At 44.7% G+C, this 14,317-nt stretch overlaps 1 protein-coding gene across 1 annotated transcript in view; it reads right to left on the bottom strand.

The window, feature by feature from the left end:
• Positions 1-14,317, bottom strand: part of CACNA1B (calcium voltage-gated channel subunit alpha1 B) — a 475,550-nt gene that overhangs the window by 26,185 nt on the left and 435,048 nt on the right. The window contains exon 41 of the mRNA XM_077835554.1: positions 12,377-12,473. Coding sequence (XP_077691680.1) covers positions 12,377-12,473 — 97 coding nt within the window. The remainder of the gene's footprint in view (positions 1-12,376; positions 12,474-14,317) is intronic.

Here is a 14,317-nt window from a genome sequence, read left to right as displayed (position 1 = left end):
GTGTCCTGGTTCGGGCAACAGAAGCACCGCAGCAGCCGAGCCCTTCCCGCAGCTATTGTCGGGGTGCTACTGATGCTTCAACCAAACCAGTCCCACCCTTGTTGTGTATGGCTAAGGAAAGTCACTCGGCCAGGGTCCCCGCTGGCCAGGCAAGAGGCATAGCTCTCCTCTCCTCCCTGGTGACATGGCACATTAAGGAGAACACTCTACCGCTGACTCCAGCCTCCCACTGGGTGTTACCTGTTCCACACAGCTGCTTCCCACAGTGAGGCTGTAGCACAGAGACAAAGAGCCACAAGCAGGACCTGGCAGCCTCAGGTCAGTCTGAAGGGTGAGCAGGTCGACATTGCAAGGGCAATTCCCTTGTGGGGTCAGTGAGTGCATCGTCACTGCAGTGAGACTAGCTGTGCATCTGGGAGACATGGAGTGCCCTGAACATGCACACAGTCACACTGCCGTCTCGCCCCACGTGCTCTGCCGACAGGAAAGAGCTCTCCCGGCGGCATAATGGAACTACCCCAAGCGAGTGGTGGTAGCCACGTCTGCAGGAGACCCTCTCCCATCTGACATAGCGCTGTCCTCACTGGTGCTTCTGTCGGTGTCACTTATGTCACTCAGGGGGGTGTTTTTCCACATCCCTGAGCGACAGAAGTTATACCAACAAAAGTGCCAGCGTAGCCATGGCCGTAGGCTCCTAAGTCACTCAGGTGCTTTTGAAAGTGTTACCCAGAGACTTGTATCAGAGACTCCAAAGCTGGGATTCGGATTCTGTAGGGGTCTTTATGCTCTGTCCTCGGCTCTAATCATTAAACTGCTCTTTGTCGAAAAGGGCAGGACTCTTACATTAATATTTCATCCTCCTTTTGCACCATGAGGGGAAAAAAGAGTTTGGACTCTTTGGGGGGGAAATCTCAGAAATTTTATTTCCCAGTGGTATAAACTGAACATTGATTTAGGAGTCGCATCAAACGCAACCACAGAGAGGCTGGAACGGAGGTAAAAATGGCTGAGCCTGATCGCCCTGTTCACTTCTAGGAGTGCAAACGAGGGTATGTCTACACCACAGCCGGTAGCGGGCATCCCAGCTCGGGTAGAGAGCCGTGCACTCTCTCTGCTTATGCTGGCAGCAGCGGGGCGGCCGCTCAGGCTAGCTGCCCAGCTACGTACTCCGGGCGTCGGGTGAGACTGTACTCGGGGCAGCTAGTCCAAGCTGCTGCCGGTACCGTGGGACCACACTACTGCTTTTAGAGGATTTTAGTCGGACTGTCTGCCGGGGCTAGGAAGCACCCATGCAGCTACTGTGTGCGGGTAACCTAGGAGTAACTCCTGTGGAGTCAATGGAATTGTACCACCGTAAAGCGTAATGGGAGAAATCCAGCCTGTCCTGTTTAAACAACACTGGTTGCTTAAGGAAACTGGAGTGTTAAGCTGTGCATGTGTTTGCATCTGATCCAGAAAGAAAAACTCCTCTCATTAGCTTCATCAGCCCTCAACCTCGAACCCTCCCAGCTACTTGTGTGGCAAGGGGCTACACACCCAGTGCCAGCTGCCCCACAGGAGTGGGGGAAGAGATGTTACAGATAAAATAAATACTCGATCGCTCAGAGACACTGGTCAGCACTCAGAAGGGCAGGGATAGGCGTGTTAGGACTTTAAACACTATTCGGAGCCCTGCTGACATAAAGTGGGGCTGGGGCACCCTTTTGGCACATTATCTTTGTCAATGGTGAACAAGCACTGGAAAGAGCTGAGACCCCCACATTCATTTTACATGTTAGGCTCTGATCCCAAGTCTACTGGGGCGAAAGGCTTGTGCAGCAACCCACTCTGCTCCCTACAGGTCTACTCTAGTAATCAATGAGCTAAGCGAAACCATCACAACCTAACAGAACCCCCTTTAAAACAAGGACAAGGGGTTCTCCTCAGTGTATTGACATGAGGGATAACGAAATCAAAGCTGAGCGTTTCCTCCCCATGTAATTCAAAGGCAATATCAAATGCTGGCAAAGCTCCACAAATTTCGTCTGTTCAATTGTGTAAAACCGAATAGCGCCTTGGTTGGAATATCCTCCTTCAGCACGCCAAAGGTTAGCGCAAACGTAGTGTGTTCAGTGCAATCCAGTGGTTAACTTACTGAAAGAGTCCCACTGAATCCTACTTCAGTGAGAGAGAGAGAGAGAGAGAGTTAAGAGATGGAGAGAGAAAGAAGATGCATGGAAATGAAGACCAAGCAGGTGAGAAATAATTCCTCCGAGGAGAGCTCCATCCTCCTGAGAACTGGGACTGCAAAACCTGGGTCTCCCTATAGACCTAGCAGAGTTGACTCCCAAGAGGAGCTGTGCTCGTGCACAGAGGGCAAAATGTAGCCCACACTGTGAACTGACATGTCTCCGCTGTACGGAGGCCCTTCCTCGCAAATTTCAATCAGTGCTGATGGGATTTTAGAGGTGACCTCTCAAAGGGCACACACAAACAGACGTGTGGTACAGCACGGATAACTGAGCAAACGGGCGTTCCCGTGTACATGCAAACCGGTGTTCACTGGGTGCAGTGCTAGAGGCCCACCTGGACATGTGGCCCTCCATATTTATTGTCCGTGCCCCATTGTAACTCCCGTACTTCTCAAGAACAGGAGCGATGTGACTGGCTGCCTTGCCTTGCAGAGTCCTACATAGCCTTTACAGCCAGACAGGGCAAACTAATAGGATGACCTAATGCCAACCCCTCTAGAGTGACCCAGTGTGGGTTATTTCTGATTGGACGTGTTATCAATACATGCCAGCCATGGCACTGAAAGTCAAGAATAACTTTTAGCCCTTGTACAGCATTTTTCATCTGAGGATCTCAAAGCACTTTACAGGTATTCATTTGGCCCTAAAATCTGGCTGTTAATGTCAGAGGTGGTGTAGGGAGTCCAGCAGACTCAACCAGACTCCCTCCTGGGGGAAGCACAAACTGCAGCGCGAGCTCCAGCAGCATTGCAAAGTGTGCCACGATCATGGCCCTCCCCACCCAGCCAGGAGAGAGGATGGACAAGACCAGGGCCTTCTGTCTGTCAGCCATCCAGCTCCTCCAGTTGATAGCAAGGATCAGTGTGCGCGCCCTCCAGTGGGACTGTAGTTAGCCACTGGGCAAGGAAAGTCTCTTTGCACTCCCTGCAATGCCTTGCTGAGCATGCACATTCCGACCATAAGCCTCACTACTCCTGTCCGAGGCAGGTTATTATTGTTCCCATAAGGCAGAGAAGTGAAGTGACTTCCCCAAGATCACAAAGAGAGTCAATAGCAGAGCCGGGAACAGAAGTCAAAGAGTCCTGACTCCAAATCCCCTTCTTGAATGACTCCTTCCCAAAGAGCAGAAGACAGGATAGCAACCTGTAATGCACATGAATGAAGTGCTCTCATTATCTCTCTATAGCAAGATTTGGGTTTGTTTATTGCAATGGTTTTAAATCATCTACTTAGAGCAGCCACCTCTTTCTGAATGCATCCCTGGAGAAAAGGGAGAGGAAAAATCAGACCCTTTCTATGGTTGATTCCCCTTATTTGGGGGCTACCCACTGTCATGCTGAATAAGCACTCAGGGTTCAGGTTTGTTAGGAGAGACGCCCACTCCTTTCACTAACTCCACCAGCACCCATCTTAGCATGAGTCTGCTCAGGCTCCTAGAAACATATAGTTCACACTGGACAAGCTGATTCATATCGTCTTATCTTGCAACATGAACAACAAATATCTCTTTAAAGTAACATTTTTCTCCAGTTACAGCACCTCGCAGTTCTTAATATGTACCACATATTTATTTTTTTCTTCCTCCCATTTAAAAGCCTCATCTACCTGCAATGATGCTAGGTCCTGCCACACAGAAATCATAGAATCGTAGGACGGGAAGGGACCTCGAGGGGTCATCTAGTCCAGTCCCCTGCACTCATGGCAGGACTAAGTATCATCCCTGGCAGGTGTTTGTCTAATCTGCTCTTAAAAATCTCCAATGATGAAGATTTCAGAACCTCCCTAGGCAATTTATTCCAGTGCTTAACCACCCAGTCAGTTAGGAAGTTTTACCTAATGTCCAACCTAAACTGCCCTTGCTGGAATTTAAGCCCATTGCTTCTTGTCCTATCCTCAGAGGTTAAGGAGAACATTTTTTCTCCCTCCTCCTTGTAACAAATTTTTATGTACTTGAAAACTGTTATCAGGTCCCCCCCCCGCCCTCAGTCTTCTCTTCTCCAGACTAAACAAACCCAATTTTTTCAATCTTCTCTCACAGGTCATGTTTTCTAGACTCGTAATAATTTTTGTTGTTCTTCACTGGACTTTCTCCAAATTGTCCACATCTTTCCTGAAAAGTGGCGCCCAGAACTGGACACAATACTCCAGCTGAGGCCTAATCAGCATGGAGTAGAGCAGAAGAATTACTTCTCGTGTCTTGCTTACAACACTCCTGCTAATACATCCCTAACACATGCCATTGCTTACACTTTAGGGACCTGATTTTCAAAGGTGCTGAGTGTCCAAAACTCCCACTGGAGTCCATGAGAGCTATGTATGCTCAACACTTCTGAAAACCATGTAATCAGCACTTCCCCCTACAACCCCAATGCTGAGAAAAATATCAAAATGTTGCTTAAAGTTTCTGAGACGGTTCCTACACTTGCACACCTTATCTTATCTGATACCTTCCACAGTGGCCGGAAGTAGGTTCACATTACACAGACCGAACTAACCCTCTCCACTCCTCTCCGGCACAACAAGGGAACCTTACATCACTGTAACCCTGTGAAAGCTAACGAGCATGCTCCGTGAGCGAGGGGGCAGCATTATCTAGCCCCTCTGCTCTTCATGCCCCACTCAAAACCAAAAAAATCCCCACTTTATTTCAGAACTGCCGTCCTCACTCTGTGACCCACTGAGCCTTGGCACTGCCTGCTGCTTTGAAGTGTGATTCAAAAATTTGCCATAAGGAACTGGAGGGAGGAGAGGAAGGGTCTGATTTGCAGCATTTTTCCATTACTCCAGATTTCAAAGGAAAACATACGAGCGTGTTGATACAGATGTTAAGGGATCACAATGCTCTGAGACTCCAGTAAGGAGTTCACTCCACTCCAGGATCAATGTGGGACTGCCTGCCACAAATGAAAAGTGTGGTTAGCTACACTAATTAAATGGGGGGAAAAGACTACCTTGGAAGAAGAGAAAAGCCACACTAGATCTCGGTGCCTGGCAGAAATAGATTTCTCTGCTCCTTTTGCCATTCCCCTTCCTACACTTCATTCCTCAAATGGAGTTTGAAGAGAAGTATCAGGCAGGAGATGGAGATCTAGTTCCTGATTTCCTAACCTGTACCAGACAAACCTCCTCAATCCCCAGATCTTAATTAGGCAGTTTCAGAGTCACTCTCCCTTCTCAACATGAGCAGAACAGAGGCTAACAAGAGGAACCTAACTAATGTATCAGAAGATCTTGTTAATGTTTCTGCAGTGAAAGGCCTCAGGGGCTGGGGCTGTGATATTCTCTCTAGAGCATCCTAATTAATTCTAAAAAAAGAAAAGGAGTATTTGTGGCACCTTAGAGACTAACAAATTTATTTGAGCATCCGATGAAGTGAGCTGTAGCTCACGAAAGCTCATGCTCAAATAAATGTGTTAGTCTCTAAGGTGCCACAAGTCCTCCTGTTCTTTCTGTGGATACAGACTAACACGGCTGCTGCTCTGAAACCCAATTAACTCTCTACATCACAGAAGGGGGAGCAACCAGATAACAAGATAACAGCCAATTACAGACTGGAGCATGGGCTATATTTGTAGCATTTCTTGCTCTGGGAGATGAGCAAGTCAGACATTCCTCAGCTATTAACAGGGGTTGTAACTAGAGCTGGGCAACTAACTAACTAACTAACTAACTAAATGTGCACAGACGTTCATTCAAGTAAAATACAGAACTGACCTTGCCTGAATTTGTGCCAATTTCATGTTTACTTTCAGCAAATAATCTCCTGAAAATCTTTTTCTTACAGGAATTCCAGTGGAGACAGAGAATTTTAAGCAGATATTAAAGAATGTTAGGGGCAAATCATCTCAGTGTAGAGGGCTACTATACAACCTATACGTCTCAGGGCTTAAGTGAGATTTAAGTGGCACATAGGCTTCCTATAGACCCTCTGCACAGAAGTGAATTGTAAACATGAGTATGTGTATGGGGAATCTGACTCACTGTTGCACTCATCCAAATGTCAATGGAAAAAAAATACCATGTGCTCTGTGTATCCTATTAAAACTAGCTAACACCACTTAAATTTTGGATACTGAAAACTCACTTTGAACTACTCATGGGCAATTTATGGGACAAAAATCGCTGAGGGAGGGGGGAATGCTTCCTAACAGTGAATACATTCAAAAGAATTGAGAACTGCTTATGGACAGTCTGCTAGCAGAAAAAGAGTCTGAATTTGTTGAATAAATTATTTGCTATGAATAATTAACCCTGTTCTAGTTGTAATATTATGCTCTGACTTATTTAATGCCCTGTCTTTTGACTGGCTAGTCATTGCATTTCCCCAGACAAACACTGCTCGGAGAAGGCAGAATGATCAGCTAGTTAGCACAGAGACCAGTTAAAGTCTGTGATTCGTTTAGAATCATTCACAGCCTAATCCAGACATTCAAATTCTGCTGGCCTCATTCTTGACACAAAGCTTGGGAAGGAAGAAAACAAAAACCAGTATGGGATAAAGTTACCACAATCACATGACAATGATGGACCTAGGACGGCAAAGGAGAATATTTGCCGGGTGTCCCCAAAGCCAGTCTGGCCAGTTTGATATGGCCTAAGAAGTTCTAAAGTATAGCCCATGGGCACTACAATCTCAGTGTGCAAGGCTCAACCTTTGGGTCAACAGACAGTTACTCAGAACAAGATGAAACATTGCATGCTGGAATTTGTAGTCACCATGGGCTGCACCTGTGGTTCAAGATGGGCAAGGTAAGGGGATGCACCGTGTATTCTTGGCAAATTGTCAGTGTGACCCTCAGCAGGGCAACGTTTGGATATTCCTGCAATAAGCAAAACAGTTGATGTTACATTGAGGCTTGGCAGAATTCAATTTTTTTAAAAAATAATTTCGAGGGATAATATTGATGAGTCAAAAAATTAAGGCTTTATAACCGGTAAACATCCTATGTCAAAATATATGAAGTAAATAGCCTTAAATCAAACTTCAATACATTCTCAAGCATCATTTTGCTTACTTTGCCTATCCATACATTCCCACTATTACCTATGGAAATATTTTTTCCATCAGTTTGTGTGCGTACAGTGAAATTGACGTTGACCAATCAAAATCAAAACTTTTCCAAGCCTAATGGCTTTATGCTCAAGAGTCACGCCCCGACTCAAATCAAACTGAAACCCCTCCTCCAAATTCTAAATCATAGAATCATAGAATATCAGGGCTGGAAGGGACCTCAGGAGGTCATCTAGTCCAACCTCCTGCTCAAAGCAGGACCGATCCCCGACTAAATCATCCCAGCAAGGGCTTTGTCAAGCCTGACCTTAAAAACTTATAGGGAAGGAGATTCCACCACCTCCCTAAGTAACGCATTCCAGTGTTTCACCACCCTCCGAGTGAAAAAGTTTTTCCTAATATCCAACCTAAATCTCCCCCACTGCAACTTGAGACCATTACTCCTTGTTCTGTCAATCACGATGGCACTTTGGCATCAGCTCAATAGCAATGCATTGCCAAGTACATAGAGGGCGTTGCACTGGTTGGGTTTCCTTTCCCCAGTTTCTCTGCAGATACATCAGAAACTCTGGGATGTACAAAACCAGACCCATGCTGAAAGTGCCGTTGTCAATAACTGTTTACAATGACTGCAAACGCTTGGGCGCCAGTTCTGCCGGCTGACTAAGCACGCTGTTGGAATGCTCACTGTCTTGCCTTGAAAATTCATGAAGGACAGATTTTCAAGAGAGCACCATGAGCACCAAGATGCATGCAAGCGTTGCAGCCACAAAATCTTTTAATGTATTCAGATAATGCACTGACCATTTTCCTATGCAGGTTTTCCAGACGTGCATGTGTGTGTACATATATACAAGGGTGGGGTTATCCAGGATTATTTGTCTACAAACCTGCTAAAAACATCAATGTTTAGAAGCTTCCCTGCTCCCCGTGTGCGTTATAAAAAGCAGGGAGACCCATAACTAGAGCCAAGCAAATAATGGATTTTTTCTCTGTTTGCTGGCAGTTTTAAAGAAATTGAGCAAATTTTTTTTTGTTTTGAATTTTCAGCAAATCTAAAAGTAAAAAAAAAAAAAAAAAGAAGTTTCTGGTCAAACTAAACATTCCATTCAACCTGAAACAAAATGTTTCTATTTTGTTAAAAATGAAACAATTCATTCAATCCAAACGAAATGTTTTTCTTTCATTTTTGGACATTTGTAAAGGTTTTTGTATTTTTAATAAACAAACAAAATGTTGCTTTGAACCAAAACATTTTGTTTCAAAAGTGTCCTGGTAAAACAATTTGATTATTTTGTAGTTTTGTTTTGTTCTTGACAAGAACAGTTTGGCGAAACTGACGCGAGCTCACAAAACATGTCGGTGTCACCAAATCTGCATTTTTTGCCGAAAAACTGGGACCAGCACTCTCCGTGGTTGCTGGCAAACTCACAAGGCCTGTACAGGACTACAATGAAGTCTCAGTAAACTCTGCTAAATGGACCAAAGGTTCTGATTTGAAACTCTGCAACCACTAGAATTTTAATCAATTGGAAGGAGCCAAAGTGCCACTTTCCCCAACCCCAGCCCCAGCAGTGTGGAGGAAAGTGGCCTTCTTTCGAACGCCCAGTGTCTCTTGGGATAAAGCTCTCCTGTCACCTGAGGAGTGTCAGAACAAGGAACTAAAAGATTCCCATGCATGACTATCAAGGCAAGCAGCAAGCCACGTGCATAACAACTCTGCAGGGATTGGTCTTGCTAACCAAGGAGAACAGTTCACAAAGGAGGAACAAAATAAACAAATTAAAAAAGGAAAAGAAAAGAAGTTTGACGGAAAGAAACAGTAGCCCCAAAGTCTGGAGAAAATAAACAAACGAAAAACAACACTGAACTATCGAGAAGGCCAACAGATAGAGACAGGGACAAAGCCATACAGGCTGCCCAGATCTTTGCAATCAAAGAGAGAGTCAAAGAGGGACAAAGAGGGAAAAAAACCTTTTGCCCAACAGAACAGAAAACAGACTTTTACTGACAGTGAGAGAACAGGAGAGGGCAGAGACAAAACATTGACTCCTTTCACTGGCTGTCTCTGAGCTACAGTTGCACAATTAGAGGGTGTCATTTGAATTGTTATTTACTTATTTTCTGGCTTCTTAGAAAACAGATTTGTTTGTGATCTGAAACATGTGCATGTAACCGAGGATGGATGGTTGCACTGTGCCTCAAGTGGGGCCAACTGTTGGTCACACTGAGTTTTCCCATCAGTTACAAACAGATCGTGGTGAACAGCAATTGTAACCCCAGGTAGACAATGACCACTTGGAAACCACTGGAGTCTAGGGCAACTGAATGCAACCATTCACATGTAGTGTTAATATGAGTGCAGATTTTCAGCACAACCATGTCTCCTCGCACATGCTCTTCCTAGTCACATCAGTTAATAAAAATGGAGGAGAGAGGCAATGAAAGCCAATGTCATTATTAGTGAAAGCATGGATTTTTAAAAATTAAACTAGTGAAATGCCTAGTATAGGGATTGGCAACCTTTGGCCCGCGGCCCGCCAGGGTAAGACCCCTAGCAGGCTGGGCCGGTTTGTTCACCTGCCGCGTCCGCAGGTTCAGCCGACTGCAGCTTCCACTGGCCGCGGTTCGCCGCTCCAGGCCAATGGGGGCTGCGGGAAGCGGCACGGGCCAAGGGACGTGCTGGCTGCCGCTTCCTGCAGCCCCCATTGGCCTGGAGCGGCGAACTGCGGCCAGTGGGAGCCGCGATCGGCCGAACCTGCGGATGCAGCAAGTAAACGAACTGGCCCGGCCTGCCAGGGGGCTTACCCTGGCGGGCCGTGGGCCAAAGGTTGCTGATCCCCGCCCTAGTAACACTGCTACTGCTATCAGTGGGGATGAGCCCAACCTGCAATGACTGATCGAACCCTCCTGTACTTTGGGGGGAATTCAAATCAAGATCCAGGTGTAAACTCCAGAGCTTGGACCTATTCTATAGTGAGCCAAAGTGGAACAATATATCTGACCACCTTCAACTCAGAGAAAGTCTGACTGTAAATCTGAACTTCACAGCTTGGACCCGTCTCTACTTATGGGACTCAGTTACATCCCTGCCATGGAGAGCGGTTACTTGATGAGTAAAAAGTAAGGGTGGAAGAAACAAGTGGGTGTATTTTAAAAAAATACTCAAAGGTACCTAAATGTTATGGGAAAGGTATATAAATGCAGACATAAATTAAACTGCATGTAGGAAGACTAATGTAAAAAGAACTTTCTAGTGATGAATGAGGGCAGATAAGTAGCTAAGGTCTCAGCCTGGATAGAAGTTGGTATATATAGGTTAAACAACAACAAATACAGCCTCTAAACAATGCAGAATTATAAGCAGCCAATAACCCGGTTAAAATGTATGTTTTAAACACACTTATTGGCTATTTTTAATGTAGAGAGGTAGGAAAAAGTAATACAATTGAAAATATTATGCTTCTGGGCGTGTGTGTGTACATACATATACTTTAAAAAGCATATACAGAAAGTGGCCAAAAAACCCACAAAAACAAAAACCCAGCAGCTCTGAAAAATCAAGCTCACTGTGACTTTGGGCCTCTAAAATAGACACACTTAAAAAAACGGTGGCCACTTTTGCAAATGTCGTCCTTTCTGTGTGTGGGTTTTTATATATAAAAACCAACAGATATTTTAAATGGCTGAAACATGGAAGTTTAAAAATTGATCATATGTCTGCAAAGTTTTTATAAGGATGTTTACTATATATTGGCCATTACTATATATTCATAATAGATACCCCCCTTTGGAGTACTCACATTTTATGCCAGGAGCATAGCAAGATGCACACAGAAAAGCTACCTAACTGATCATTCGCGTAATACTGAATCCAAAAGCCTCCTCCAAGCCAACTATCCTTACCTTCTTCTCACTTTGTCTGATAGAGGGGAAATGCATTACAGTAGGGAAGGGCTATGTGGAAAATATTTATTTGAAACTTTGGTTGATATTTACATGCCCTATGAAAGGCCACAGTGAAATTCAGGGGGCGGGAACCGGCTCTCGGGGTTTGGCGTAGGCCCATCGCTTAGGGAACCGCTACTGAAACTCAGTGTCACATAGTTTAAATGAGAAATCAGGTGATGCTTGGAGGTATGATGTGGTCTGGGTTCATTCCAACCTGTCACACCAAGCAAAGCCCAGGGTGGATGAGTGGGATTTTCAAAAACGCTCAATGCTGGCCTAATTCTGTTTCCACTGAAGTCAACAGTAAAAACTCCCATTGTCTTTAATGGGAACAGAGTTAGGCCAGTCCTGCATGCAAATCCCTTTGAAGGCATGAGAACGAAAGCTAAAGAAATATTCCTAATGAAGCCCTCGCCAAATGCAAATTTCATGCAGAATTTGGTGGTTGCAGCGCAAGTCTCACTGAAACTAATGGGAGGGAATTGGCTGGAATCCTGGACCGTGCTTTATAAAGTCAGTCTAATTTATCTCTGCATTTCTACCACACTCTCCACAGCAGGGTCTGAAATGTAGCAACTACCATATCTTTGAATGTAATGTGTCTTGTGGTTTAATTAAAACCTTGTTTAGGACAAATTATATGTGATTTCTCTTTTTCCTTTGGACCAAAATGGTTTGATTTGTGTGAAGTTATTTCCACGAGTGTATTAGGGAGCATTTATGGTATTGGCTGTATTTAATAACTTGCTACCGCCTACGGCCCTGCCTACCCTAATGACTTTGACCTAATTAAAAGGAAAAAAAAACACCACACAACTAAAAGGCTAGCCAGAGACATACAAAAATATATGCAGTTGTATTGGTAGCGTAAATTGCTTATTAATTCCACTTCCCACCCCACAAGTGGACTGGAAAGGAAGCAGAAAGATACAGAGAGCGACACTTATATAGATAGGTGGAGACATAGCTGGAAAGACAAACTAACGTGTCACAATTTTAATGACTCAAAACAATATTATCAAAAATGTGGAATGTTTAAAATCCAGTCTGCGTAGAAAGAAGATGAAGCACCAGAAAGAACTCAGGATCACACCAATAATATCACAGGAAAACGGCACCCATTTCAGCCATGGCAAAAAGAAGCTTTCACCGGTGGTTTAGGGAGTTTTTAAGGATGATCTACCTTATAGGCAACTCGAGCAGGGCATTTCTTTCCCAGGCCTAGAGGTGGGGACATGTGTCTCAGCATCTCATACATATCAGTGTAACTGATGTGCCCGCTTGGAATTGAAGGCGGGGGGGAGAGAGGGGGTGTGGTGGCAAAAGCAGGAGGAGACAGAAATCAAACCAGAACCAAAATAAAAACGGGGAGCAACACAAAGGGTGAAACGAAACCAGGGAGAGGAAAATGCAGGGGGGGAGCGGGAGAGAAAGCAGACAAGAAGAACAGATATCTGGTTAATCAGATTTCTCAGGAAAGAGACAAATAAACAAAATAAAGAGGAGGGTAAACTGCAGGATTTCTCCGCTTCCGTCCCTTTGGTCGAACCCATGGGTGTCTCCTCATTGCAGAGAAATCCCAGGTTAAACGCTGACACTCAAATCCCTGCGGCAGCAGTACGGAATGATTGATGTGTAAGTCAGTGGACGTGGAAAGGGATTGGGGTGGGTAGGGATTTGGGGGGGGGACAAAGTGGGGGTTGCTTTTTTTGTTTGCTTGTTTTTCAAATAAAAAAATGGTTGTATTCACCATGCCAGGGAGAGCTGGTAGGCAGAGTTATGGGACAGACACAGATGTGACACATAAAATGCTTCTCTTTTTCTTTTGTGAATAAAGAGTTTTGCTTCCAATTTAGGTTAAAGGCTAAAAGAGAAAGAAGAAGGAGAAGAAGAATCCTTTTTTGTTTTTTTCACATGGGCAACCTAAGATTGCTCAGACTCCCAGAAAAAGCTGGATCTCTGCAGCACCCTATCCAACGAAGCCAGACTCCTCCAACAACTCAGATTCGGCTCTGACCAGGGCAGCCACATAGATCCCAGCCCACCTTCAATCTGCGAGTGGGGCTAACTTACTGGCTTCATTACAAGGGTACGTTAACCAGCCTGCGAGTTTGGAAGCAGTGGAAAAAGCTAGGAAGCGCAGGGGCTCAACAGAAGCCTTGCAACTCCATTGTTGATGAGTTTTGTTACAGCCGGAGTCCACAACAAATTAAATCCTCCATTGGGAAGAAGGGGCGGCAGAGCTGAAAAGCCATCCCTTCCTGGCTTGCTACCCCTACTGGTGCTGCCGTTGACTTTGGACACAACTGTAGCATCTGATTTTATCTTCCCAGGTGGCTGTGTGTTAATACTACTTTGTAATTCCACAGGGTCTTTCATACAAGGATACCAAAGCATGTTAAAGAGCATTATTAATTAATATTAACCCCCCTGTGAAGCAGGGAAAGTATTATCTCCATTGTATAGATGGTGAAACTGTGGCACAAAGAGGGTAAATGAACTGGCATCGTTCATACAGCACGTCAGGTGTAGACTTAGGAATAGAGCCCAAATGCTCTAGGGTGCTCACTAGACCACACTCCCAGGTACTACACAGGTGGCTGATAGATGGGGAAAAGGAAGGAAGAGAGAAACAACTGACAAAACCAAAAGGATAAAAAGTTTCTATGCCTAGCCACTATCTCAACATTGAAATACAGCCCTGCGGTTTTTATTCCCACCTGAAAAAATATATTTCTGGTAAATTTTTAAACCTCATTGATCATATGAATTGAATATGGAATGTACATTTTCAGAGAACTATCCACAATGGCTCCAAGATCTCTTTCTTGAGTGGTAACAGATAATTTAGACCCCATTGTTTTTTGTGTATAGTTGGGATTATTTTTCCCAATGTGCATTACTTTGCACTTATCGACATTGAATTTCATCGGCCATTTTGTTGCCCAGTCACCCAGTTTCGTGAGATCCCTTTGTAACTCTTTGCACTAAGCTTTGGACTTTGCATCATCTGCAAATTTTGCCATCTCACTGTTCACCCCTTTTCCAGATCATTTATGGAGTGGGTTGAACAGCACAGATCCCAGGACAGCTCTTTGGAGGACTCCACTAGATATCTCTTTCC

The sequence above is a fragment of the Eretmochelys imbricata genome, chromosome 16 (genome assembly GCF_965152235.1).
Source record: "Eretmochelys imbricata isolate rEreImb1 chromosome 16, rEreImb1.hap1, whole genome shotgun sequence".
NCBI lineage: Eukaryota > Metazoa > Chordata > Testudines > Cheloniidae > Eretmochelys > Eretmochelys imbricata.
This window is presented reverse-complemented; position numbering and strand designations above follow the sequence as displayed.